The 25,716-nt window shown below is 39.7% G+C and overlaps 1 protein-coding gene across 2 annotated transcripts in view; it reads right to left on the bottom strand.

The window, feature by feature from the left end:
• Window positions 1-25,716, bottom strand: part of MYRIP (myosin VIIA and Rab interacting protein) — a 738,605-nt gene that overhangs the window by 58,823 nt on the left and 654,066 nt on the right. Inside the window, exon 12 of one of the 2 annotated variants that reach the window (XM_082258148.1) lies at window positions 19,141-19,203. The exons of the other annotated variant lie outside the window; for it this stretch is intronic. Coding sequence (XP_082114274.1) covers window positions 19,141-19,203 — 63 coding nt within the window. The remainder of the gene's footprint in view (window positions 1-19,140; window positions 19,204-25,716) is intronic. 2 annotated transcript variants of the gene reach the window in all.

Here is a 25,716-nt window from a genome sequence, read left to right as displayed (position 1 = left end):
GTGCATAGGAACCAATTACCTTTAGTGGAATCTGTGCCACCATCTGGGCCCATGTCCTCCTCTTCTTCCACAACTGCCGATGGAGCTGCCAAACCTCTCCTCCTCCTTTCCCATTGTTTGGCACGGAGTTTACGTTTTTCTCCTATTTAAAGGTTTGAATAATAATCTGTGATTAATAGGAATGTTTGCTGAGAAGATTCGTGCAGGAAAGAACGTTCGTTGCAACACAATACATATATTTTTAACTATGGCTTCCTGACTTTTAATGTCATATACTAAAACATCATCAATAGATCGATCTAATCACGACATGACAACTAAAATGAGTAATCTAACTTTTTACATAGACATTATAATCTAGACATGTTAATACAACATACACAAAATTATAAAAAACATATTGCATGATTAAAAAAAAAATTAATAAATAAAACTTACTTTTTTTCAAAATCCTATGGATTTGGCCCAGCTGATCCTGCTCACGGTGTTTCAGGTCAGACCACCGTTTCCTAATCTGATCTTTCGATCGCTCCACACCAAATTTTTTTACCAAACAGGCCACCACCTTATCCATGATGCCATCTTTCCTGGCATTGGGCCGATCGTAATTTGCCAACTTGCCATCATAATCCATTTTTTCTAAAATGGAGACCATCTCCACCATTTCTGGCTTTGAAATGGGTGTAGCCCTTGATTTTCGGGTGGCCCAATCACTTCGGCCCACACTAATTGAGCTCCCAGATTGTTGAGACATTATTCTTGATTACAAGATTTTTCCACTGCTTCAGGTGTGAGTGTCGCATGTAGGCCTGATCTTCGGCACGTACACACCCCTGCACAAGCCCGCCACTGGAGGAGGAGTTGACGCCTGCGCTGTATTTAAAGGACGCCAGATCGTTCGGCCGACGATTCGCTAGCGGACATATCGAGAGTTGGAGCACGATCGAGCGGCGAATCACGACTTTTCCCCACAAACAAAGGTACGACTCTTTTAATAGAAAGTGTGTGTTTTGGGCCCTATACAGCTTTTATTAGGAATATCTTTATTATGTGCCAAAATACATGCTATTTTAATATGTTTTGTGTTGTTTTGTGTCTTGCAGGCATATACTGTCCTGCAATATGGTGGACAATTACACCAGCCACAACTTTCTCATCAGTTTCATTGATGAGTTCAGGCAACTGCCGTGTTTGTGGCAAGTGAAGTCCGCAGATTATAAAAATAGAAAACTCAGAAAACAGGCCATGGAACATTTGGTGGCCTTCTACAAGCCCGTCTGTCCTGGGGCAAATTTTAATTATATCCGCAAAAAAATAAACAGTATTCGCACTGCCTACAGGCGGGAGTTAAAAAAAATAGAGGAGTCCACCCAGTCTGGAGCAGGTGCACGGAATGTATATGTACCACGGCTGTGGTACTATGATAACATGCGATTCCTGGCAGACACCATGGAATCCAGGCCGTCAATTTCAACACTGCCTTCTACTTCGGCAGAGGGCTCAGCGTCGGTTGATCCAAGCCAGGATGAGGATTTCCTGGAGGAGAGTTTTACTCAGGTATGGCATTTCACAATATATTGTCTGCTAAAATGTAATCATGTAACAAAATTATAAGCTAAACCATAATTGACCCTTTATGTAAACGGGCATAGCAAGGGGTTGGCATGACAGGCAACCGCCAGGGGCGCAGGCCAAGGGGGGTGGGTCACAAAAACATTGGCATTGTTTTATTGTTTATTTTAACAATCCACTCAGCCTGCACACCCCAGAACCCCCAGTTTGCAGGCGGATTCATGCAGGTGTAAAACATTGAGAGCAGCTTCATGCAGGTGTAAAACATTGAGAGCTGCTTCATGCAGGTGTAAAACATTGAGAGCTGCTTCATGCAGGTGTAAAACATTGAGAGCAGCTGAGCCAAAAGACCAGGAGACTGAGACTGCCTCTCACTGCATCCCCAGCACACCTCTGGTCTTACAAACACTGCTGCATCCCCAGCACACCTCTGGTCTTACAAACACTGCTGCATCCCCAGCACACCTCTGGTCCTAACAAACACTGCTGTAGCCTCAGCATTCCTCTGGCTCAACCTTTTTTAATACAAAACTAACAGCTCCTGCAAATGATACATCCATCCTTGCTTCCATGTCTCTGGTCTCTCACTCTGGGTCAGCAAGGCAGGTGGCTTCCTTATTCCTGTTTCCCTGCACTGCTTCACCCTCAATGCCCTACATCAAGCCCTCTGCAAGTTCAGGCCCCTCTCTCTCTGCAACCCCCTCCTCTCTCTCTCACACCCCCTCTTTCTCTCCCTCTCTCTATCTCTCAACCCTCTCTTTCTTTTTCACACCTGAGACAATGATTGCCCACTAGAGAGCTCTACACTGGGCAAACAAGGGGCAAATTAGAAACTTTTAATGCCCTTTAATTTTTTTTTGGGGGGGTGGGTTACAGTTTTACATTGATCTTGGGGGGGGGGGGGGTTGTTGCCAAATACAGCTCCTCAACAAGGGCACTGGAGACCCTAGATACGCCACTGTATGTAAAGTCTGCTATTTGTTCACAATAATATAACAAACATGCATTTTTATATACACTATAACATTCTAATCAATTGTTCATTTCATCAACAGGGAAGTGTCACTGAGGAGGAGCCAGGTTGCAGCCAGGAGCCTGGGGAGCCTGCGGAGCCTGAGGAGCCTGTGGAACTATTTCCACCACCACCTCCTCCTGCCAAACGGAGGCAAAAGAGGAAGCACGTGGATGACATAACCGATGAATTTATCCAGGAGGCCACCATAGCCCTACGTCGGAAACCGGAGGCCAATGAGTCCTTCGGCAACATGACGGCAAAAATTTTGGATAAGGTGGACCTCAGGCAGTGTCAGTATGCCAGAAAAATTATTCTTGATGTGCTGCAAAAGGCTGAAAACGGCATACTTACTGAGCACAGCCATGCATGCCAGGAGCACCCGTGCCCTCCACCTCCACCTCCACAACACCCACCACCTCGCCAAATGCCACATGGCCAGTGGCAATATGGCCAGCAGGATCCAAACCTGCCCTCATGGCAACCTGATTACAGTTACCAGCAACTTTAATTTTTGTAACCCCCTATTATTTATTTTACCCCTGTTTGCCAGTTTCTAGTTTAATTTTGTCCAAATGGAACTTTTTTATGTTTAGTTTATTATACGGAAAGTATTGATGTTTGCTTTGGTTTTTTTTGCTGAGATCCAAAAAATAAAGAAAATGAAAATAAAAAATGGCCTATCTGAATTTGTTAACATGTTTAATATTGTGCATAACCTGAAAAATATGTTTTAGACATTAATTCATACAAGAATAAAGGGTCATATCAATAGTTAGATCTTTGGTGTGAAAATACAAAAATAATGGTGAAGAGTTCAAATTATTTAATTATAAAATTTGATAGAACAGATAGAATAGACAAACATTATCTTCATCATAACAGAACACATGCCTTTTTATTAGAAAAGTATGGCATTATGAGCAGCATCTTCCTTCTTCTCACATTTATCAAGATGAGCATGTGCTCCGCATTTCACCTATTTCTTGGACTTCCGCGAGCCGAAAGTTCTTTCTGAATAAAATGTTGAGTTTACTAGAGAAAATTCTTCCGGGAACTCATTTGGTTTGATCATGCGTGTTGGGATTTGTAGCTGTGTGTCGGCCGAATTGTGTACTGACAGGCGAACAATCGTCCGTTCTGGTGTCGGCATACAAAAATTTTCATGTTTGCAAGAAAGACTTTTGTCCGCGGATTGTGCGCAGACATCTGTCGGAGGCACCATACTAACACGCGTACAATCGGCAGATCTTTCGTCCGCCGACGTTTGTATGCCGACGATCGGTACGTGTGTACGGGCCTTTATTGTTTCAGTACCTGGGCTTTACACTGGGCCTTGGCTGTCACTGACAGATTGTGGTTCCTGTGCTAGTGTCAGTGGAGGTCTGCAGGAGCCGCTGACTCTGATGCAATTTTAAAATGACGATGAGACAGTCATTTTTTTGTACATGATAAAAAGACATTAAATGTCAACTATGATATTTTGCATGTCATGTTGGGAAAACAAGATACAATTATTGCATTTTTTTCCTGGTTTTAACTGCCTCGCCTACATGTACATGTAATACATACGTGTTATATTATTTATCGTGATGTACATAAAATTCTTACAGACTGCAGAAAAATAATAAAATACCAGCATAAACCTAATATAAACAGGCATTTGTTTAATAATATATTAAAATCTAACAAATTATGCACTAGCCCATTTATTGGATATATTATAGTGCTGTTATTTTGACAGATACATCCTTGTAAGATTTTCATGCTGGCTAGTATATCTTTGGAGCTTTCTCTAAATAGTGGATAAGTGTATATCAGCACATAGGTATCGCACATATAAAGTGTCTTGTATACTCTAGGAACGTTTTTTTACCACTGAACCACATTTTTAGTTACAAAGGCCAACTGAGGATTACAACAAAATATAAAAATTATCCAGTAAAAGGAATCTAAACATTTTGGTCCATTTTACGCAGAGTGGGAAAGGGTTAGAAACCTTGTCAAGTTTTTTTTGCTGTTTGTGTCTCCACTGGGGAAATCCACTCACTCTAATTGTACTGGTGACCATTTTCACTAATGCCCCATACACACGTGCAGATTATCTGCAGACTTTTGTCTGCAGACCTACCAAAACCATATAATATGAGGTCAAACCTAAACACTTTCAATTTGTATGCAATCTGGCAGGCCCTTGCACTACATAGAAAAGGTAAGTCTGCAGACAAAAGTCTGAAGACTGAAAGTGAAGGAAAAATTAAAAAATTGAGTAGCCATTGGAACAGGAATGGAAGAGAAATCCTATATTCAGGGCATATAGTCCAGTGACAACTGTGTAAAAAAAAGGATTTTTCTTTAACCATATAGGCCCCTTTCACACTTGTGCGACTTGGGACTGCAAAGTCACATGAAAAGTCGTACTCCATGATTTCCAATGAGTACTGTTCATATCTATCAGTGCGACTTCAAGTCGAAGTGACTTCAAAGTAGTACCCTGCGCTACTTTGTTCTGACTTTGATGTGTTTTGTGGTCCATAGCCCTCAAGATTACACAGGCATTGCTTCAGGTCCAGTCAAAATAGCGGAACTTTTAGGTCACACAAGTGTGAAAGGAGCCTTAAAGCGGAGTTCCACCCAAAAGTGGAACTTCCACTTATTTGCTTCCTTCCCCTCCTCCGGTGCCACATTTGGCACCTTTCAGGGGGGAGGTGGGAACGGGTACCTGTTTTTGACAGGTACCCTTCCCCACTTCCGGGAGACGGTGTGGCGCCATCCCTTGGAAGTTTGGCCCCCTCCTCCTTCCCCCGCCACTGAGCCAATCCGAATGAGCAGCGCGGTTCGCGCATGCGCATTAGGTACCAGCCCCTGAAGCCACAAGGCTTCACTGCCGGGTTCCCGCACAGGCAATGGCGGCTGCAGCACCCGACAGCCGATGGCCGGCTGTCGGGTGCCGATGCCGACATCGGTGGACTCCAGGACAGGTAAGTATCCTAATATATATACATAGTATGTGTAGCTGCTGACTTTAAATTTCTGGATTGGGAGGGGGTGAGCCTGGAACGCCGCTTTAAGGTCCGCCCTGTAGCAGTTTTACTGCAACAGAGCAGCACCTCTGCGCCAGATCACATATATATATGTATGTGTGTGTGTGTATATACAGTATATATATATATATATATATATATATATATATATATATATATATATATGTATGATCCTGCTCTTCCAGGTATGGGGCACATGTGATCACAGTGGGAGCCCAGCGGCAGGTACTGTGGAACTAATTTCCGCCAGCACCCGCTGAATATTGAGCAGAGTTGCAGAGTGGCGGTCTGCCTTCCTCTAGTAAAAACACCTCCCACAGCATAGTAAAACACTGGTTAGGCACACAGTTAACCCTTTGATCACCCCTGACGTTAACCCCTTCCTAGCCAGTGTCATTAGTACAGTGACACTGCATATTTTTTTAGCACTGATCAGTGTATTAGTGTCACTGGTCCCCAAAAATGTCAAAAATGTCAGTTGGTGTCAGACAGTCCACCGCAGTATCGCAGTCCTGCTATAAGTTGCTGATCACTGCCATTACTAGTAAAAATAAATAAATAAATACAAATATTCCATAGTTTTTAGAAACTGTAACTTTTGCACAAACCAATCTATATACGCTTATTGGGATTTTATTTTACCAAAAATATGTAGCAGAATACATATTGGCCTAAGTTTATAAATAAATTATATTTTTTTCAATTTTTATATTTATTGGATAGGTTTTATAGCAGAAAGTAAAAAATAGAGTTTTTTTTTTTTGTTTATAGCGCAAATAATAAAAAAATGGAGAGGTGATCAAATAGCACCAAAACAAAAGCTCTATTTGTAGGAAAAAAATAGCACAAATTTTGTTTAGGTACAACGTCACACAACTGCGGAATTGTCAGTTAACGAAACGCAGTGCCGTATTGCAAAAAAAATGGCCTGGTGATGAAGTGGGGTAAATCTGCCGGAGGTCAAGTGGAAATATGATGTCTTCTCATTTCCTTTGAGTCTTGTGACAGCAAACACCATTTGATCGCGGTGACCATTCACAGTGATGACAGTTACAGTAGTAATCAAGGTGTCATTCATAATGCCTTGCTTACTACTGTGTGATCTCTGTGACTGATCACAGCAATCACTTGGTACCAGAGTCAATCACATGTCAGGGCCTGTACCATATGATAGCTGTGGCCAATCACAGCATCATAGTAGTAAACAAGGTTTTATGAATGAAACCTTTTAACCATTTATAACAGTGCTCATCAAAAGTGTAAAAAAAACAAAAAAAAAAAACCCTGATTAACCCCCCCCATCCCCCCAAGTAGTACAGTGTCACTATTGCGACACTGCACTAGTAAAAGTATGTAAAATAAATGTAAAAACATTAAAAGATTTTTAAAAATTAAAAAAAAAAGATTGTGTACATTTTTTTTTTTTTTAGACACTGTTACCAGTCAGTGTCCCTAATCACCGCCACATCAGTTACAGTCCCCCTGATCACCACCATACCAGTCCCAGTGTCCCTGATCACCAGAATACCAGTCATATTGTCCATAATCACCTCCACACCAGTTACAGTGTTGCTGAATACTGTCACACCAGTTACAGTGTCTCTGCTCACCGCCATACCAGCATCACAATACCAGTGTAAGCCAGCAACCGTGTCCCTGATTGACGATGACACCACACCACTCCCAGTGTCCCTGATCACTGCCACACCTGTCCCAGTGTCCCTGATCACTGCCCCATCGGTCATAGTGTCGCCATAAGGACTCAGATGCAATCGTGATCAGATGGCTCTTCAGAGAGCATTTGACAGGCAGTAAGGAGACTTTGTATTACCTTTTTTACCCCCTGTTTCAGCTCCTTGAACCTCACACAAGCAACCCCATTCACTTAAATGGGTCACAATCAGACGACATACAGGGGGTATAATTCCTGCCACAGCAAGAAGCAAAGTATTGCAGCTGTGGCATTTGTACACCCCGGCCGCTGCCTCTGCGACTATAAGAGTTAGCAGCTGAGAGGTGGGAAAACCATGGCTCAACGACAAGTTTTTACCATCATGTGTGAATGAGCATTAAGAGTGCAACAGTCACAATTGGTGTCCCTGATTGTCGCCTGTACTAACCCTGGCCTTTTTATTGACCATGTTTCTGCCTGTGTCCTGGACTATTCCTTTGCCTGTCAGCTGACCATGTCTCTGCATGTACCTAAACTGACCCATCTGAATGTTCAACTGAAAACATTCCTATGGGACACCAATCCCAGCTACCCCCCCTGTCAACAACTGCACTTATGAAACCACATGAACTCTTTTGTTCTTTAGCCTCCTGTACCTTCTGGCATTCCTGGGGACAGCTATATAGCCAGTAGGCTAGGCCTGCTTGGCTTATAGGAACTGGTACTGCTATAGGTGATGCTACACTAAGCTACATTCCCTGATCACTTGTATAGGGGTGACCATTACAGTATATTGATTTTGATACAATTGGTTCATTTTTGTGATTCACAACATACAATTTCTGGTATATAATCAGTCCAAAAAGTGAAAAAGTGTCACACATGTGATATTGCCACACTCAAGAGATGCAACAGAATGTGTTTTGAGGTGTGATTCTAAGTATGCCTGTGTGTGAGAAATATTTTAATAAACTGACAACTTTGTGTAAAAAAAAAATATTTTCATTTTCTTTTTGCATTTTCCAAAAACTTGTAGCAAAACATTCAGACTTCAAAATGACTCACAATGCCCCTTAGAAAATACAGAGGGCTGTTTGTTTTCCAAAATGTGGCCATTTTGTGGGTGTTTCCACTGTCCTGTGCTCCAGGGCCACCACAAATGTGATAGATAGTCAGGAAATTAGATGCATATATTAATAATGAGAAAAGAGAGATCAGTGGTTTTTGATCTCTCAGTGTAGAACCAGCAGGGGACAGCTGCGGCATTGGATCAACGCTGCTACCATCTAGGTGAGTATGAATGTTTATTTTTTTATATTTCTGGACTTCTCTTTTAACATTAGTTGCATCAAGGCAGCTTCCAAAGCACCATAACATCCAAAAAATCAAACATGCCACAACATTTTTGACACATAGCAAAGTGGTGCATTGCCTTAATGCGTGGGGTGCCATCCAAAATAAACATCAAAAATGAATGGCACTGCAATTTGTCAACACATATCTTAGTTGCTGCCCATTGCAGTAACGTGCATGTTCCCGTAATGCATGGATGTAAATTGGCCCAAGCTTTGGGAGGTGGAATTAGTCCCTCTTACTTCCAGAAGTACTAAGCAGAGTCCCTCCATGTCTAGGATTTCCTGCCTGGTTGGCAATGGAGGCTCCGGTCTCCCTATTACCATACACTGACTAGCACACTGGTGCATCCACTGCCAGCCAGCCAGAATCGCCACAGACCAGATAAAACCTTGTAGTGGGCCAGATGTGGCCCATGAGCCATAGTTTGAAGAGCCCTGCTCTAGAAGACATGGACCAGATAAATCAGGCCAAATCGGGCAAGAACTCCAGCAATGACAGTACCCAGGGACTGCAAAACTGTATCGCCTCTGCCACCTGCCATCTTCTTTACCTCTCTTGCCAGATTTGCACTAGTCACCTTCCACCTCAACCTTCCTGGCTGCCTCGACCCAGTCTCAATTCTCTCAGGGTAAAAAGCAGTGTGATGGCGATGATCTGGAGTTTTCACATGTGACCAAGCAGCAACTTACTGCTGAACTTCTTTGCACAGTGGCCATTGCTTTCTATGTGCAACCTGTGTCTACAAGAAAACATTCACTTAGTGACATTACCCTAAGAGTTCAATAATGGCACATGTCTCTCATTGTGATGAACACTAACAAGGATGAATATGGTCTGATATACTGTATCCCTGTTTGGACAAGCAAAATTGCAGGACCACATCTCTAAAGTTGTGGTTAGAGTTGAGGCACTCAAGGTTAAATTGCAAAAGATCTGAAAATACTCTTTAGTGCTTAAACAATCATCCGCTATCTGCGTACAAAAGATAGATGATCCAGAGAGCCATCTGAGGCACAATAATATATGCATCATATGCCTTCCAGAACGTGAAAAAGGTTCTGATTCCACTATGTTTTCAGAAAGATGATTGCTGGAGTTTTTGGTGGGAATGCTTTTCTCCCATGTTTACAGTGGAGCGTCACATAGGGTGCCCTTCCAGAACCCTACCTAGGAAGGAAATCCTGTTTAACAATGTCAACATTTAATTCTTCTTAGATTATTGCAAGGATATCAAGAGGATTCAGCAAAAGTTCTCAGTCAAACGTGTTAAAAATTCCTTATGCTATACACTAACCACTTTAAAGAAACTATCTTCTTTAACAACTGAAGCTTCAAAATGGCTAAAGGATCACACATAACTTCTGTGGAGTTTGTCTGATGAGGCTCTATCCTATGTGTACTGTGGAGAGGTAGGTGCCTCTGCTGTCTTCATATCAACTGCAGTGTCAAATTATGCCCAGGCTACTATCTTTGCCTACAACCCCTGAACCCTACTCATTAGGACATGGATATCTTGCCTGCCTGGAAGTCCTTACTGGAGCTTGTAGCTTTCTGGGTTTGGTCGTGGCTATCATGGACACCATTCCCTCCACACATAACTGTTTCTCAGTTGCTTGTTTAATCAAGAGTTCAACTTTTGTTTTTAATGCTAATTTGTACTTGGCTCCAAAAGGATGGACTTTACCATTCCCAATTAGCCTCTGATCTAGGTTCTTCCGTTACATTTTCTGTTTTGCTAGATTCCCCCCAATATGTGTCCACACCCAAGGCCCACCAAAATTGCCACTTACTTTGGGGGAGATTTACTAAAACTGGAGCATTAGGAGGGGTAGTGGTAAATGTATTGGCACATTTAGATACAGTAGCACATTAAAGCTCTAGCTCACACTTTATAATCAGTTACTGCAAACATTTTTTGCCTTTTGTAATAAAGGTTTTGCATGAATAAATAAAAGCTGATCATATTCATCATTCCTGCCAGTGTTAAGTGGTTTGTCTTATCCATAAACTGATACATTCTGCTGGAGAGCTTGAAACACAACAGACTTGCTGACTGGATCACCAGATGAAAAAAGAAGAAAGAATGCCTAAAAAAGAAAACTAATACAGTGGTCACATTTAAGAATTGTTAAGATGAAATATATTAAACCCATTTGTTTTGGGTTAACCTTCCTAGCGGTATTCCCGAGCGTGACTCGGGGTTAGATTTTAGTGCCAAAAGCGGTAACCCCGAGCCACACTCGGGGTAGCGCTAGGAAGATCGCTGGATGCTGGAAGAGGTTTTACTTACCTTTTCTCCGGGATACAGCGATGAATGCAGGCGGTATGCGGCGGCGGAGCTCTCTCCCGATCGTCTGCGAGCCCCGGCTTCCGTCTCCGGCGACATGATGTCTGCCGGGGGGTGGAACCGGCGGCAAATTCAAACACACTGATACCATTCAAAATAAAATAAAATAAAATCACATTACATTGCCCCCCAGTGCCCTTTCCTGCAGTTTTACTGTACTTTTTATGTAAATATATGTATATATATATATATATATACATATATATATATATATATATGTATATATATATATATATATATATATATACATATATATACAGTATATATATATATATATATATATATATATATATATATATATATATATATACGTATATATATATATACATATATACATATATATATATATATATATATATATACGTAATTCTTGTGAATGAGCAGCCCAAACCAACTGTATAATATATGTATACATACATATATATATATATATATATATATATATATATATATATATATATATATATATATATATATATATATATATAATATATATAATAAATGTATACAGTTGGTTTGGGCTGCTCATTCACAAGAATGACATGCAAAATAATGGTACCGCTTTCAGCACGTAAAATCCAAAAGAATCATATCGCCAGGGAGGTTAAATATTGCTTTAACTGATACGTTTTTGGAGTCATTTTTCAATGAACACTGCACGATTTCCTGTGGTATGGGGTGCTATGAAAACTGCCCTTAGAAGACATTTTGTATCTTTAATTGCAACCATCAAAGGGAACTCTGCCCAAGAAGAATGCAAGTTAGCAGCACAGGTTAGCTGTGCCCATATACCATTTAAATCCCTTCCCAGCAACCTTAGTTCCTTTACTATAAGCCCAGTCCTCCCTGGAGCACTGCATTCTTTTTCAGTATTGAAAAGATAACTGGCTTATTGCTGGCCTTTCTAGCCAAGACCAGTATTGAACCAATTCCTATCTTTGCTCCCATCACCCCAACAGGAGATAGAGCATCAACCCCGGGCAACAAGGTACAGGAACTTTACAGGCATTATTCAGTCTTATTCTCTTTCAGAGTTACCTAGTCTAACACGACCCTTTCTCATTATCTGTATAATGTTGAATTTCCCCAACTAGCTTCTGCTCAAAAAGTCATGCTTGACTCCCCAATAGCCCTGGAGGAGCTACAGGAGGAGCTACTAACCACGACCCCTAATAAGTTGCTTGGTTCAGATGCATTACCACTCTCAAAAAGTCTATTGAGACTCCTGAGTTCTCAATATCATAGTGTTATTTATAACCCTTCTCCTAAAGCCGGGCAAAGACCCTCTCTCACTGGACTCATACCGCCCTCTTTCTTTGATCTTTAGTGCGCTCCCAACACTGAGACCAGGCTGTCGGTGACAGCCCCAGTTCTTTACTAATGATTAGGACCCGGCTCCTGATCACATGATTGCTGTGATAGCCTCTGATCAGCTATTACAGTGATCACTCACTTTGTAGCCCTTCCCAGTGTTGTCTCTTCTCTGTGAAGAGAAGAAACAACAGACAACGATACAATGTATCTATTCCTCCTTGCTAAAGCCCATTTCAGAGATGGACCTGTCTGAGTCCTGCTCTCCTCTATGGGGAGATTGGATGAAAACAGGCAGCGTCATCGTCATTTTTCAGCGGATCTTGTTGGATCGGATGCCAGACGGGTGTCAGCGGACACTAGTCCAGTGACATCTGCCTCCCCATAGAATAGAATGGGGGGGCCCGATCAGATCAGCCTGTAAAATGGACTGGAGAACCTGATTGATCTGATCGTGTGAAAGGGGCCTAAGGGTTTGTTGACAGGTGTGTTGATTGTGAAGAACGAAGTAATGGTCATTAACTCATCCATAACATTTATGAAGTGTTTATGACGTGTTTTTTGTTGTGTTTATGAAGCCTTGAAAAGGCTTCAAGAACACTTGATAAATGCCCATGGAAATGTTGTTTTTCTAGTAGAAAGGTGCTTAAAGTACAAGTGATGTAGAGAAAATGATCTACTGTGAGGCGTGGTTGGGTTGCGGTGTAATAGTAGGCATTTTTGTGAATTCTTTGCAAGATGGATTCATACTTTGATCTTTTCAAAACTTGGCTTGGTCCAGCTCAAATTTGTTGACACGAAAAAGCTTTGCCAGAGACAATAATTCTCAATGCCTCTGCTCTTGCCTTGCTTTGCCAGTATTGCTGGCTAGACATGTGCAATTCGTTTCGGTTTGAATGTAAATTTGGATGAATTTTCGTTTTTTCTGAGATTCGGAAATAATATTTTTGTATTTTTATATAATACTTTTGTTTTGTTTATTCCTTTTCTAACAAATTTCGCATTTTCTGAACGATTCGAATTCAGATCAGCCAAAAAACGATCGACCAATTTGAATTCTGTGTGAAGAATAGCTGGTTGTTAACAAGTGGACCAGGAAGCCGGCCTCTGTGTCCTTAAGAACTGATGACTCATCAGCTGTCAGCGGGCTTCCCTGCTGAGAGCTGAAATGTAAACAAATGAATGCTGCCAACAGAAAATTTAGAAAAAAAAACAGTGTGGGGTCCCCCACCAATCCACACCGCAATAAAATAAAAGGGCAATAGGGCCCCCAAAATCTATACCACACCCTTATTCAAGCATGCAGCCTAGCAGGCCAGGAAAGGGGGGAATCGAGCAGGCCCCCCTCCTGAACCGTACCAGGCCGCATGCCCTCAACCTGGGGGGGGGGGTGCTTTAGACCCTACCCATTTGCCAAAAAGTGTGAAAAGTGAATAAAGACACTACACGAGTTTTTGATCATTTCTTTATTTAAAAATCAAAAATAATGTCCCTCTGTGTAGATATATTGTCAACCGTGCTGCCCCCCACTCTGCCTGACCGGAAAAAAGGGAAAAAAAAACCTCCGGGCTCTTCAAATGGTCCCGTCAACTGCCTGCTCCTCTGTGTCCATTTTTTAAATAAATAGCTAAGGGGCGGAGTCACCCGATGACATCAGGTGACCACACCACCTTGTAACATCATCAAACCAGCATGCTCCGGTCAGGGACGTCACAAGGGTGCAGGGTCACCCATACTCTTAAATGGGGGCAGGATCTGGGGGCCCCCTTGTTAAAGGGGCCTTCCAGATTCCGATAAGGCCCTCTTCTGCAGACCCCTTCAACCACCATTCAAGGTTGTGGGGAAAAGGCCTCTGTCCCCATCTTGAGGCACCCAACCCCATCTTGAGGGCATGTGGCCTAATATGGTTCAGGAGGGGGGGCACTCCTTCGCGCCCCCTTTCCTGGCCTGCTGGACTGCATGTTCAGATAAGGGCTTGGTATGCATTGGGGGGTTGGGGGGGGATTTTTTTAGAATTTTCTATTCCCGGCATTCTTTTGTTTACTTTCAACTCTCAGCGGAGTAGCGCTGGTGGTTTTTTTGACCACAGATCTCTTTATAAGAAGGACCTGTCATCCTTATTTCTATTACAAGGGATGTTTACAAAAAAACAAGAAAAAAAATGTAAACGGACAGCATAAAAATAAAAAATAAAAAAAATAAAAATAATTTAAAAAATAATTAAAGCACCCCCATCCCTTCATGCTCACACGCAGAAGAGAACGCATATGCATTTGTAAACTGTATTCAAACCCCACATGTGAGATATCGCCGCAAATGTTAGAGCGAGAGAAATAATTCTAGACCTCCTCTGTAACTCTAAACAGGTAACCTGTAAAGGCATATTAAAGCCTCACCTATTGAGATTTTTAAGTACAAACATAAATGTGCTAACAAAGAAATATTGCCATATAGTTTTGCTAATGGTTTTACTTTGTGTGTTTATTGCAGACATACTTTAGTTTCTCTGTATTTTGAATTTATTTAACCAGAATATTTCATCTACAGTATTCTATCTCTGTTCAAGTAGTCAACATCTTTTAATTTGTTGTTTTTTTTTTTTTTTAGTCCTTATATGAAGATATTTTTCCATGAATTTCTAATCAATTTTCAGCTTTAATAAAGCTTTGTTTAAATAATCAGGGAACATATACATTGATCTTTCTGAATATCATGTTACCAAGAAAATAAAAAAAGAGTTAATTACCAGTTTTCATAAAACAATTGATGGATTAATAGTTTTCTAGTGGATTGGATTTTTTTCAAATGCAGTGTATTGATGTTAGAATTTTGTACACTTTTCATGACTTTAGCAAATCTATGGCTAGGTGGAAATTCATTACAGTAGACATGAAAAAGTCACAGTGTGTTTTGAAATGAATAGCCCCCTAAAACCACATAGTTGGGGTTTAATGTTCACAAACTAAAAGGGTTGATTTACTAAATTTGGAGGGTCTAAAATCTGAAGCAGCTGTGTGTGGTAGCCAATCAGGTCTAGCTTCAGCTTGTTCAATTAAGCTTTGACAAAAAAGAAAAAAAGAACCTGGAAGCTGATTGTTTCCTATGCAGAGCTGCACCAGAAATTGCACTCTGCAGTTAGAGTAAAATCAACCCCTCTGTGACAACTGTTGGATATAGTTTACTTTACTCTTAGCTTAATTTATGGCATGAAAAAAAAAAGATTTTTGTATTTATTGCAGAGCATTTGATGACTAAACGCGTAAGATTTGAATGCACGCGGTGAGGTCACTAGACGTGATTGGAACGCACGCCATAACTCGCTGCGGTCCATCTCTATCCTTGGCCTCCGACATACATGCGGGGAACCAGTGATCTTGGATATACTTTTTGTGCCTGTAATCCAGCTATTTTAGCCCGTGTTTGGGCAATAAAGTACATACAGTATTTCACTATGTGGAGCCCGATAAATACGCCTTTGGAGCTACTATGAAAAGAAGCAGCAGGATAGTTTTTTCTAGGAATACCTCTTCCTGGTCAAGGTGACCATACAAGCCCACTTGATCTTATTGCTATAAAGCAAGTAAGATCAACTACATCTGGTGAGTTGGCAATTTATCTACCTCTCTGATACCACGGGGTGTTTTACCAACTATTTTATCATCCACTGGGAAGGAATCTGGCAGACAGCTTATCTATCTCCCACCTCTCTGAATTTCAGGGATCACTATATATGTTTTAATTACTCTTTATATATTTTTAAATGGACTTTTTGGACTAACACGCATGCACTATTATTGATTCACTCTCACATTTGATTATATTGATTGGATATATGATATGTATACAGATTAAGTGTTTTTTAGAATATTTGTATTGGTTAATTTATTTTGTATTGTGTAGCAAGCGCTGTTGGAAGCATGCATTAGGCATGCTATTCTTATCATTCATCTAGTTTTTTTGTCCATAGCACATACTAATAATTCACATATAGATCACAGTTGTTTTTACATTCACTATTCCTTGGCGCAAGTGTTTTTTATATATAATTCAATACATAGAGCAGCCCACAGGGCCAGGACCTGTGTCCCTCAATGGACTTAAAGAAAAAAAAAATATTAGCTATAAAAAATTGTATTTAATTTATGTCCATTAAGGGACAAAAGAAATCTGAAACAGTCTCAGAGTCCCACTGAGAGGTGGGCAACAGCCATTGATGGACCTAAGATAGAATCAGGAGCCATCTGCAACAACAAGAAGGATCAACATCCATATCTGAACCAGAAGAGGTGTTGTTCCCTAAAGGACAGGGAACTGCTAAGGACTCAAAAGAGAATAAACCTGATACTCAGACCAGGATAAGAAACACCACCAAAGAGAATGACTACCTCAGAAAACAATGAGCCTGCATCAACAAAAGCAACAGTGAGCCAAAGCAACCATCAACAAGTGGACCAGCATATCTCTTGAAACGGGGAGAACAGGCCAACAACAGGAATGGTAAAAAAAAAAAGGGATCACTGGGTGATTCCTAGCCTCTTAATACATTCCTAAAAGAAAGTTGAACAACAGGTGCATTAAGTAGGACCAGCTAGTCTGGGGATAACAAAAGTCCCAAGCCTTAAACTTCTGACCCTAGGAGTTGGGGAAAGAAGGCTTCACGAAGGAGTAGGAAAGTCTAGGACATCCATTCAATCTCATATGAGATAATAAAGATAGAGAAAAAAAACAGAACTACGTAGCATAATAACAAAATGAATGGGCTGCCCCATATGTGACGAAAGGCACCAAAGTAACTCATGTACCTCTTATTTGCCACTGAGCCAAGCACATTTCGTATTGCATGTTTTGCAACATTATTCATGTGTTTTGTTGTACGACAAATTCGCAAACGTGTTTCTGGAAGTGCAGGCAAAAAATGCACATTTTTGCAAGCATTCCCAAAACGCTTAAGTGTGAAATCCTTGCCCCCATTAGCACCATATTAAATTTATATTTGTAAACAAGTTTTTTATGTACCTAGTACACAAAAAAATGTATATATGTATATATTTTTTTTTTAAACATTTAATAATGTTAAAAATTTTAATAAAGCTGATGCCAAATTATTGGAGTTTCTGATATAAACATGCACACTCAGGTTATCCAAGCATACACATTTATGTGAAAAGAGGGAAGAAAAGGTATTATGAGCAAACACCTTCAACTTTAGCTTATTTTCTGTGGAATTAAAAGGGTTGCGATGAAAATATGGATTGGGTAATGACCACCTTATACATATGGGTACCTTAAACTTCCAAGCAAATAAATAAATAAACAGATGGATTACACACAGTATACAAGAGCTGTTTTACCTGACAAAGTATTTCGATTTTTGTCCATCCGGTTCTGAAATATACACAGCCCTGCCACACTGCACAGCCCTGTCTAACAGGGCCAAATTAAAAATTAAAAAACACTTTTCAGTTCTTGTCCCTCTATCAGCTTGTGACTATAAAGTCAAAGAAGAAGCAGCAGACTCATGTTCCTGTCACTCCGTTCTCTCTGTCTATCTGCATACTCCTTGTTAGTACATCAGCACCGCAGCACAACTGATTGGATCCTCTCGCTGGTTATCCTAGTCTTAGTGCTGCTGTACAGCCACAGTAAGACACATATCAAGTCCAATTCAGGTACTTCAACTGCTTGCAATAAAAAAAATGTATTTAAAAACACAGAGCTGCCTTAATTAGTGAATTTTGTCACAAATTAGTTCAGCTTTAAACTTGGTTTGTCCTCTATGGTCCACATGTTGACTACCAAGAACTACAAACACTTGTAAATATGTATTACAGCCATTATGACATTGAAATGCTTTGAGTTGGAGAAAAGTAGCCTCAAGAATGATAATCCAATTCAAATACTGAAACAGTGTCACTATCATTAGACTATTTGCCTTTGAATAATAATTATAATACACATAAATCAGATCAGTTTAGCATTGGAAGCAATCATGCATCTGCATTCACATTACCTCCCAACATGATAAAACATTATGCAAGCAAGATAATATATAATATAGTATGTATATAATAATTATATAATATGTCATATAATATAGTACACATGCAATAATATTATAGAAGGTAAAGTGATAAAAGAAAACTTTTTTCAAACATCATGCATTATTTAATGTCCTTTTCAGAATAATGATAAATGGTAATGCCAGATCAATATTTGCTATATCTAATCACCTTACTAATGATGTTAGGTGAAACACAATGAAGGTTGGTGTTCCAAGTGGCTGAAATACTAAAGCAGTAGAACATATTCACTTTTCAAAGTGAAAACTAATTTTGAAAAGAATATCCAATCATGTGCAAGAAAATTAAAAAAATAATTATAATTTTAGTAGTCAGATAGTCAGAATGGCTTCCTTTTATCGACTAAGATAACTGAAAATTCCCTTGCAAAATGCACATGGTTTACTTCTTTAGTAAATCAGCCACATTGAGTCTAAAAAAAAAAGAAAATGTATAAATAATCCAACCTTTTGCATTCCTTTACTTTACTCTGAATGTTCACTGGATTAGAGCGTGATACATGCTCACAAATATGAGGAGGTGTGCTACACATTTAGTGCTGGACATGCATTAAATGAAACATCTTGTTACAGCTTGGGTTTGTCTATGGGAAAAAAAAGCAGACATGCCATAAACTGGCTGTAGAATATATATAGATGTGTAACCGTCTATATCCTAAAGGTTACATCTCAGCCTGCTTTGATGAACATTGGTCAAAATCAAATATGTGGAAGAGAATGGACTGTGAAATACAGAAATATTCTCACCTGTTGCAGTACTGAGGACAAAAACTGTAGTTTTAAGTGAAGCTCTAAAGCCTGTCGCTTTTCCTAATTTTTTTTAGAAAGCAATCAAACAAAGAGAAAGTTACAGTACAGTTAAATTCAGAATTGCAGATGTGAAAACTATATCACAACAGGAAACAATGTGAATGCAGTTCAAGCAAATTATGCTATGATAAACTTCATATTAAAGGAAAATCTATTATGTTGTCCATTCTCTTGAAAGTTCACTTTCCACCCATTGATACACACCTTTTCTATGCTCCAGGATTACCTGTTTCCCTCCCACCATGCTCCAGGATTACCTGTTTCTCTCCCACCATGCTTTGGCTTTGGGGTTACCCTTTCCCCTTCCCCCATGCTCCAGGGTTAACTGTTTGCCTCCTATAATGCCTCAGGGCTGCCTGTTTCCCTTCCACCATGCTCCAGGGTTACCCATTCCCCTCCCACCATGTTCCAGGGTTACCTGCTCTCTTCCCACTTTGCTCCCGGGTTACCCCTTCCCCTCCCACCATGCTCCAGGGTTACCTGTTCCCCTCCCACCCTGCTCCAGGGTTACCTGGTTCCCTCCCACCATGCTCCAGGGTTACCTGGTCCCCTCTCCCCATCTTCCAAGGTTACCTGTTCCTCTTTCACAATGCTCCAAGGTTACCTGTTCCCCTCCCACCACGCTCCAGGGTTACCTGTTCCCCTCCCACTATGCTCCAGGGTTACCTGTTTCCCTCCCACCATGTTCCTGGGTTACCTGTTCCCCTCCTTCCATGCTCCAGGGCTACCTGTTCCCTTCCCACCATGTTCCAGGGTTAGCTGTTCCCCTCCCACCATGCTTCAGGGTTACCTGTTCCATTCCCAAGCACAACAGTGTTCAAACCTGACAATTGGCCCCTTAGGATTGCACACTAGATCCTGAGACGTAGGGGATACAAATACATTCTGCCTCATACCAAGAAGGGTCAGGTATTTCCAAGGGCTCTGACAGACTAATAGAGCAGCTGGAGAACGAGGCAAAGATATGCATCACTGGGTAAATGGGTGGGCCTTTAAAGAGAGCCTGTCAATTTAACCTGAATGGACCAAAGAACAGATTCACTTTAAACTGGGTAAACAGGAAACAGGAAACATGACACATTTGGTTACATTTCTCCAAATCAAAGATGAAGAAAGCGTAATTTAGTTTTGGTAGGTAAATATATGACTGATTCATCAAAACTGCAACAAATCCAAAGCTGTGGCCCATTACAATTTTAATTATATACAAGTATATTTCAAGTCATCTCTTAAAACAATCATTTAAATGCTGATTATTAGCACAATTATTCATACGTTGGTCTCCCGCTTTTCATGTTATTATCCGCACAGCACTTTACAAAATAAACATTTACAATACAGTTCAAGATAAAATAGTTTGAAGGCCCTGCTCATGAGAGCTTACATTAATTGAACTTCATAAGGGGTGGGAACAACTCCCACAAAGCAACAAAGGTCAAGTCATAGTTTTTACAGATGTGATGCAGATATCATTCCCAATAACTATATCATCTAAAAGTTAATTGTGTCTGTAATACATTGTTAACCAGGATTTAAAAAGGTTTTGTTTTGACCACATGGCCATCATGGCAAAGGGAGCTTTCTTTTCGAAATACAATCCACAGCTTTACATCAGCAGTACAATGACATAAATACTGATTTGCTTTAATCAGGAAAAAAGATAAGAAACTTTTGTTTATTATTCCTTTACATTATCTGTTAAGGGAGAGTTATTAATGGAATGGGAGAATGGGTTGGGGAGGGAGAATTTAGGGGGGGATAAATGAGTTTGTAATATGGAAGAATCTATTTTCTTTTCTTTTAATGTTGTATCATAAATTGAAATGAGACTCAATAAAAAAAGAAAATCTGTTACAATATTAGTGCAACTTAAAGTATATATTTTTTACATTTAGCTGTAAATAACTTAAGGTAAACTGCATATTTCGCATTGAGTTTCTCTTTGCAGTTAAATGACTGCAGTGTTGTCACCCTGCTCGGTTCAGCCTTCCCTACTCTACCAATAATTTGAAGGAAAGATACTCAGGAAAGAAGAATGTCTCCTAATGAGACTACTCTTTCCTTTCTTTCAAGATACTGCAACAATAAGTAACAGCAAATATTCAGCATCATTGGACACCAGACATTGTCACACGCATAGGGACACAAGCTATAAAAGTAGCCCAAACCAGACATCAAAATTGAGACTGTATGCTCCATTTATAGCTGCACACCGATAGAACTTGTGATCATTAGGGGTTTTACATCAGACAGCTATGAGAATTTCACTCTGATATGACTGCTACTTTTTATCACACATTTAAATGGATAAAGAATCTGGTAATTCCCCTGCACATTTACATTTGCTCATTCAACCTTGTTCATACTCTGTTTTATTCTGATAATGCTTGAACACCATTTTCAGCTAGCCCTACATAATTATTTGGCATACCATAATAATTGTTGGCTTTTTCAACATGTTTGAAACATCACATCTTCATTCATACAGTGTGTACAGGCATAGGTGATACTCCTGAAGGGGAGTTCCACCCAAAAATTTAACTTTCAATTTAAGCACTCCTCACCCCCTTACATGTCACATTTGGTATGTCATTTTTTTAGGGGGGAGCGGATACCTAGTTTTGACAGGTACCCAGCTCCCACTTCTTGCTCGGGTCACCTAGGCGACTTGAGTGGAGGTTCTCCTCTCCCTCTCCCTCCCTGCAATATTCTGGGACATGTCCAAGGTCCCAAAAGATTGCCCGGCCACTAAGGAGGTGCAGCGCAACTCGTGCATTCGCAGTGTGCACCCGGCTGTGAAGCCACAAGCTTTTGATGCCTACGCTGAGTAGAGGAGAGAGAGAGAGGAGCAAAGCTTGGGGTGGCCGCATCACTGAATCATGGGACAGTTGAGTGTGTGTTTATTAAAAGTCAGCAGCTACACTTTTTGTAACATCTGACTTTTAAAAAACCTAAACTGGAACTCGCTTTAAATAAAAACAAAAACGTTGCCTTTTTAATCACGTGTTCAACAAAATGATTTTAATAAATGTAATGCTGTGCTGTGGAAAAAGAAATACATCTTGGCCTAAGACACTGGTATTGTTTCCTATAGCAGAAATGACTTGTAGGCATTTTGCTTGACTGTCCACCAGTCTCCATGCTTTGAATCATTTTCATGTTGAAAGATCTATTTCCAGTTCAATTTTCAGAGAGATGGCTCACATTCACCACAAGCACACTTTGATATGATGCAGAATTAATAGCTGACTCAATTATGCAAGTTGTCTTGGCCCTCAAGCAGAAAAGCAACCCCAAACCATAACATTTCAATCTCTATGCTTAACATTTGGTTTGAAGTTCTTGACTTGAAATACAGGCGGTCCCCGGGTTACAAACATCCGACTTACAAACGACTCCTACTTACAAACGGAGAGAGACAACAGGAAGTGAGGAGAAATCTAGCCCTAGGAAGGGAAATTCACTCCTGTAAGAGTTCTCATGGGAAAAAGGTGTCTCCATTTAAGCTTTATCACTAATCCTTGCTTCCACAACAACCCAAAATGTTCAAAATCCAATTGTCATAGGGACAGAAAGTGAGGTGAAATCTTCTGAACAGGGGTATAGACAGCAAAACAAATGGTACAGGGGTGTTAACACTTCCCTATGCTATCCAAAAACCTAAAAATTATTATTTTGGTTGGAACTAAACTTAAGAAATTTACCTGTTCTGACTTACAAACAAATTCGACTTAAGAACAAAGCTACAGTCCCTATCTTGCTTGTAACCCGGGGACCGCCTGTACTTTCTTTGGTTTGCACCAAACAAGTCTACTGTTATCATGCCCAAACATTTCTTTTTTTTTTTTTTAACATTTCTATCTTTGATTCATCAGTTCACAACACATTTTTTTCAGAAGGCCTGATCTTTGCTTATAAGTTGAATGGCAAAGTCTAGTATTGCTTTAATGTCATTTTGGTCATAGACTTTTTCCGGACACATATTCTAAGTCGGTTAAATGGGTGCAATCTCTGACTGAAACCAACTGTTAGGAGAGTTACCTAACAGTTACCTGTAGATTAGGTTTGGGGATGGCCCCTTCCTGTTCCAACCAGTGCACAAAGCACCTTACCTTTTTTGTCTACAATCATCGTGTCAGGATTATTGGGGAGATTAAATAAAAAGAAAAATGGAATTATGCCATATATATATATATATATATATATATATATATATATATATATATATATATATATATTCTGTTTTTCATAGAGACTTTAAGCAGTGGCATCCATGTTGTTAAGGTTACTGAAAGTTCAAATCTCCTTTAACGAAAGGTGCCTATTCAGGAGATTCTAAAAAGGTTCACCCAAACATGCTGTTTTTGACGTAAGGTAATAAACAAATAGACTGTTTACTTTCTTTAGATAAAGGCTAGCTGACGCTATACCAAGGTAATCTTATCTGTGTGTGTGACCATAGAACAATAGTTTAGTATTTTCTGTGTTTAGACCTATTTAAAAATAAGAATTAAAGATACATTATAATCCTATGTAAAAGAATATTAACAATGAAGTATATATATGAATAACATACATAAATATGAATAGGAAAACTTTCTATATGATATTTTGTTTCATATTCTTGCTTAATTCTAGTTTTACTGATATTGATCACTTCATGTTTAGTTAGGCTTCAGTAAACCTTTGTAAATTGTAGAAGTTGCCATAAAACTTTTCTGACCTTGCCAGAAGGTCTGGGATTATAGGCTCTTTGTCAATATAAGGTTCAAAGTTTATTTGTTATATTGCTATATACTGAATCTAAAGAGTAATACGATACTGCCCTCTTTGGCACTACTACTAAATGCAGTCTCGGGGTAAATCAGTCAATTCCAAAATATATATATATATTAATAATATATCCTTTTTTTAATGGTGTTACCAGGTTCAATCCTTACCTAGATACATGATGGAGATATTAGATGGACATGTATAGAGGATGAGAGCATGGATAAATTATTATGTTGTTTTTATGATATTCTTAAATGGAGAAATTATCATATAGTTTTAATATCCAATATACTGGACGACCACTAGAGGTGTTGCCCAATGACCTCACCAGTTAATGGATAAGTTATCCCAACCAATGGGGATAAAGTTCTTCCTTCTGGGTTTGACTTATGGTAATTTTACTGCACTTTTGTTCAAAACAATATAAAAAGGGAACCCCAGATGTGAGAGGGACACACATACGACAACATTCATTACACTTACAACACACACGCTACTTACATCCATACATATACTCATCTATACATACTCCATTTTGCTCCATCATTTATCTGAAACTTTGAAGGACGCCAAACGAAACTCCTCCCTAACTGGCCACCATTTTGGGAAGGCAGCCATCTTAAGGACTCTGGTAACGACCATTTTAAGCTAGCAGCCATCTTAAGTGTGGTAAATATACCTTGCTGTTTATTTGATTAATATTTAATATCATTTATTTCCTTCCTTATATGTTTTATATTTCATATTTAAGGGTAACGAGATTACAGTACCAGCCGTATGAACCATAGTAGATTTTTATCTAAAAGCTGTTTTTTGTTTTTATACATTTTAATTAATATAAGATTTAGCGCAATATTAGCGATCTAGTCTCCCGTTTTGCATAGCCTATTCTCGCTCCGTCTGCAGTGGAGTGGCTGTTGGCTGCACAATTTGCAGACAATTGTGGTCTGATTATATAGAACATTTAAATATGGTTTCTACTATACCTGGGAAAATGTAATCTTGCTTTATTTTTACTTTCATCATTGAGCTACACATCATATTGCATTTATCGTTTTAAGTTTGTATTTTATGTAAAGTTATCTCTTTGTGTTACCTCAAGTCTAATCATTTATTGTGAATACATGTCTTGTGAATAAATATTCTTATATTTTCCCTACTGTAGACTGTTTTCACTAAGATTGGTATATGCTGTTAAAAAGAAATTAATAGATTAAAAAGAATTCGTTACATATTGATTTGTGGAAATAAGTTGAGATTCTCCTACCTTACAGATCTTTGCTTATTTACATAAATGGAGACACTGTTATATTCAGAGCAGTATAAATATTCTGACAATCCTGAATAGCATCCCAAATGTGGCACCATTTTGTCACACAAAAAAACATGTGAGAACGGCAGCAAAACAGGAGTGCAAAATTACTCCTGGTTTAGGGCCAAAATTTAGTCCCTGAGCTTCTTTGGAGCAACCATCATGCATTCAAGTGAACAGGCTGCACTATGCAAGACAAGCATTTCCATATGTGACTGGCACTACTTAAATTACTAGCGGGAACCCATGTTTCTGCTAAGTGTTATGTGAATGAGGCTTAAGTACTTAAGTGACTTTCATTCAACAAGGTGTGTCAGAAGGGTTGTGGTTGTTCTTGGAGTTGAGGCGCAGGAAAGAGAACCTAAATTACCAAAGGCCCCTTCGGGGGTAACGCCACACTTGCACAGCGATAAATAAAAGGATACCTC

Source organism: Pelophylax lessonae, assembly GCF_965119305.1.
Source record: "Pelophylax lessonae genome assembly, chromosome: 5".
Classification (NCBI taxonomy): domain Eukaryota; kingdom Metazoa; phylum Chordata; class Amphibia; order Anura; family Ranidae; genus Pelophylax; species Pelophylax lessonae.
Note: the sequence above shows the minus strand (reverse complement) of the source record. Positions and strands in the feature narration are given on the sequence as shown.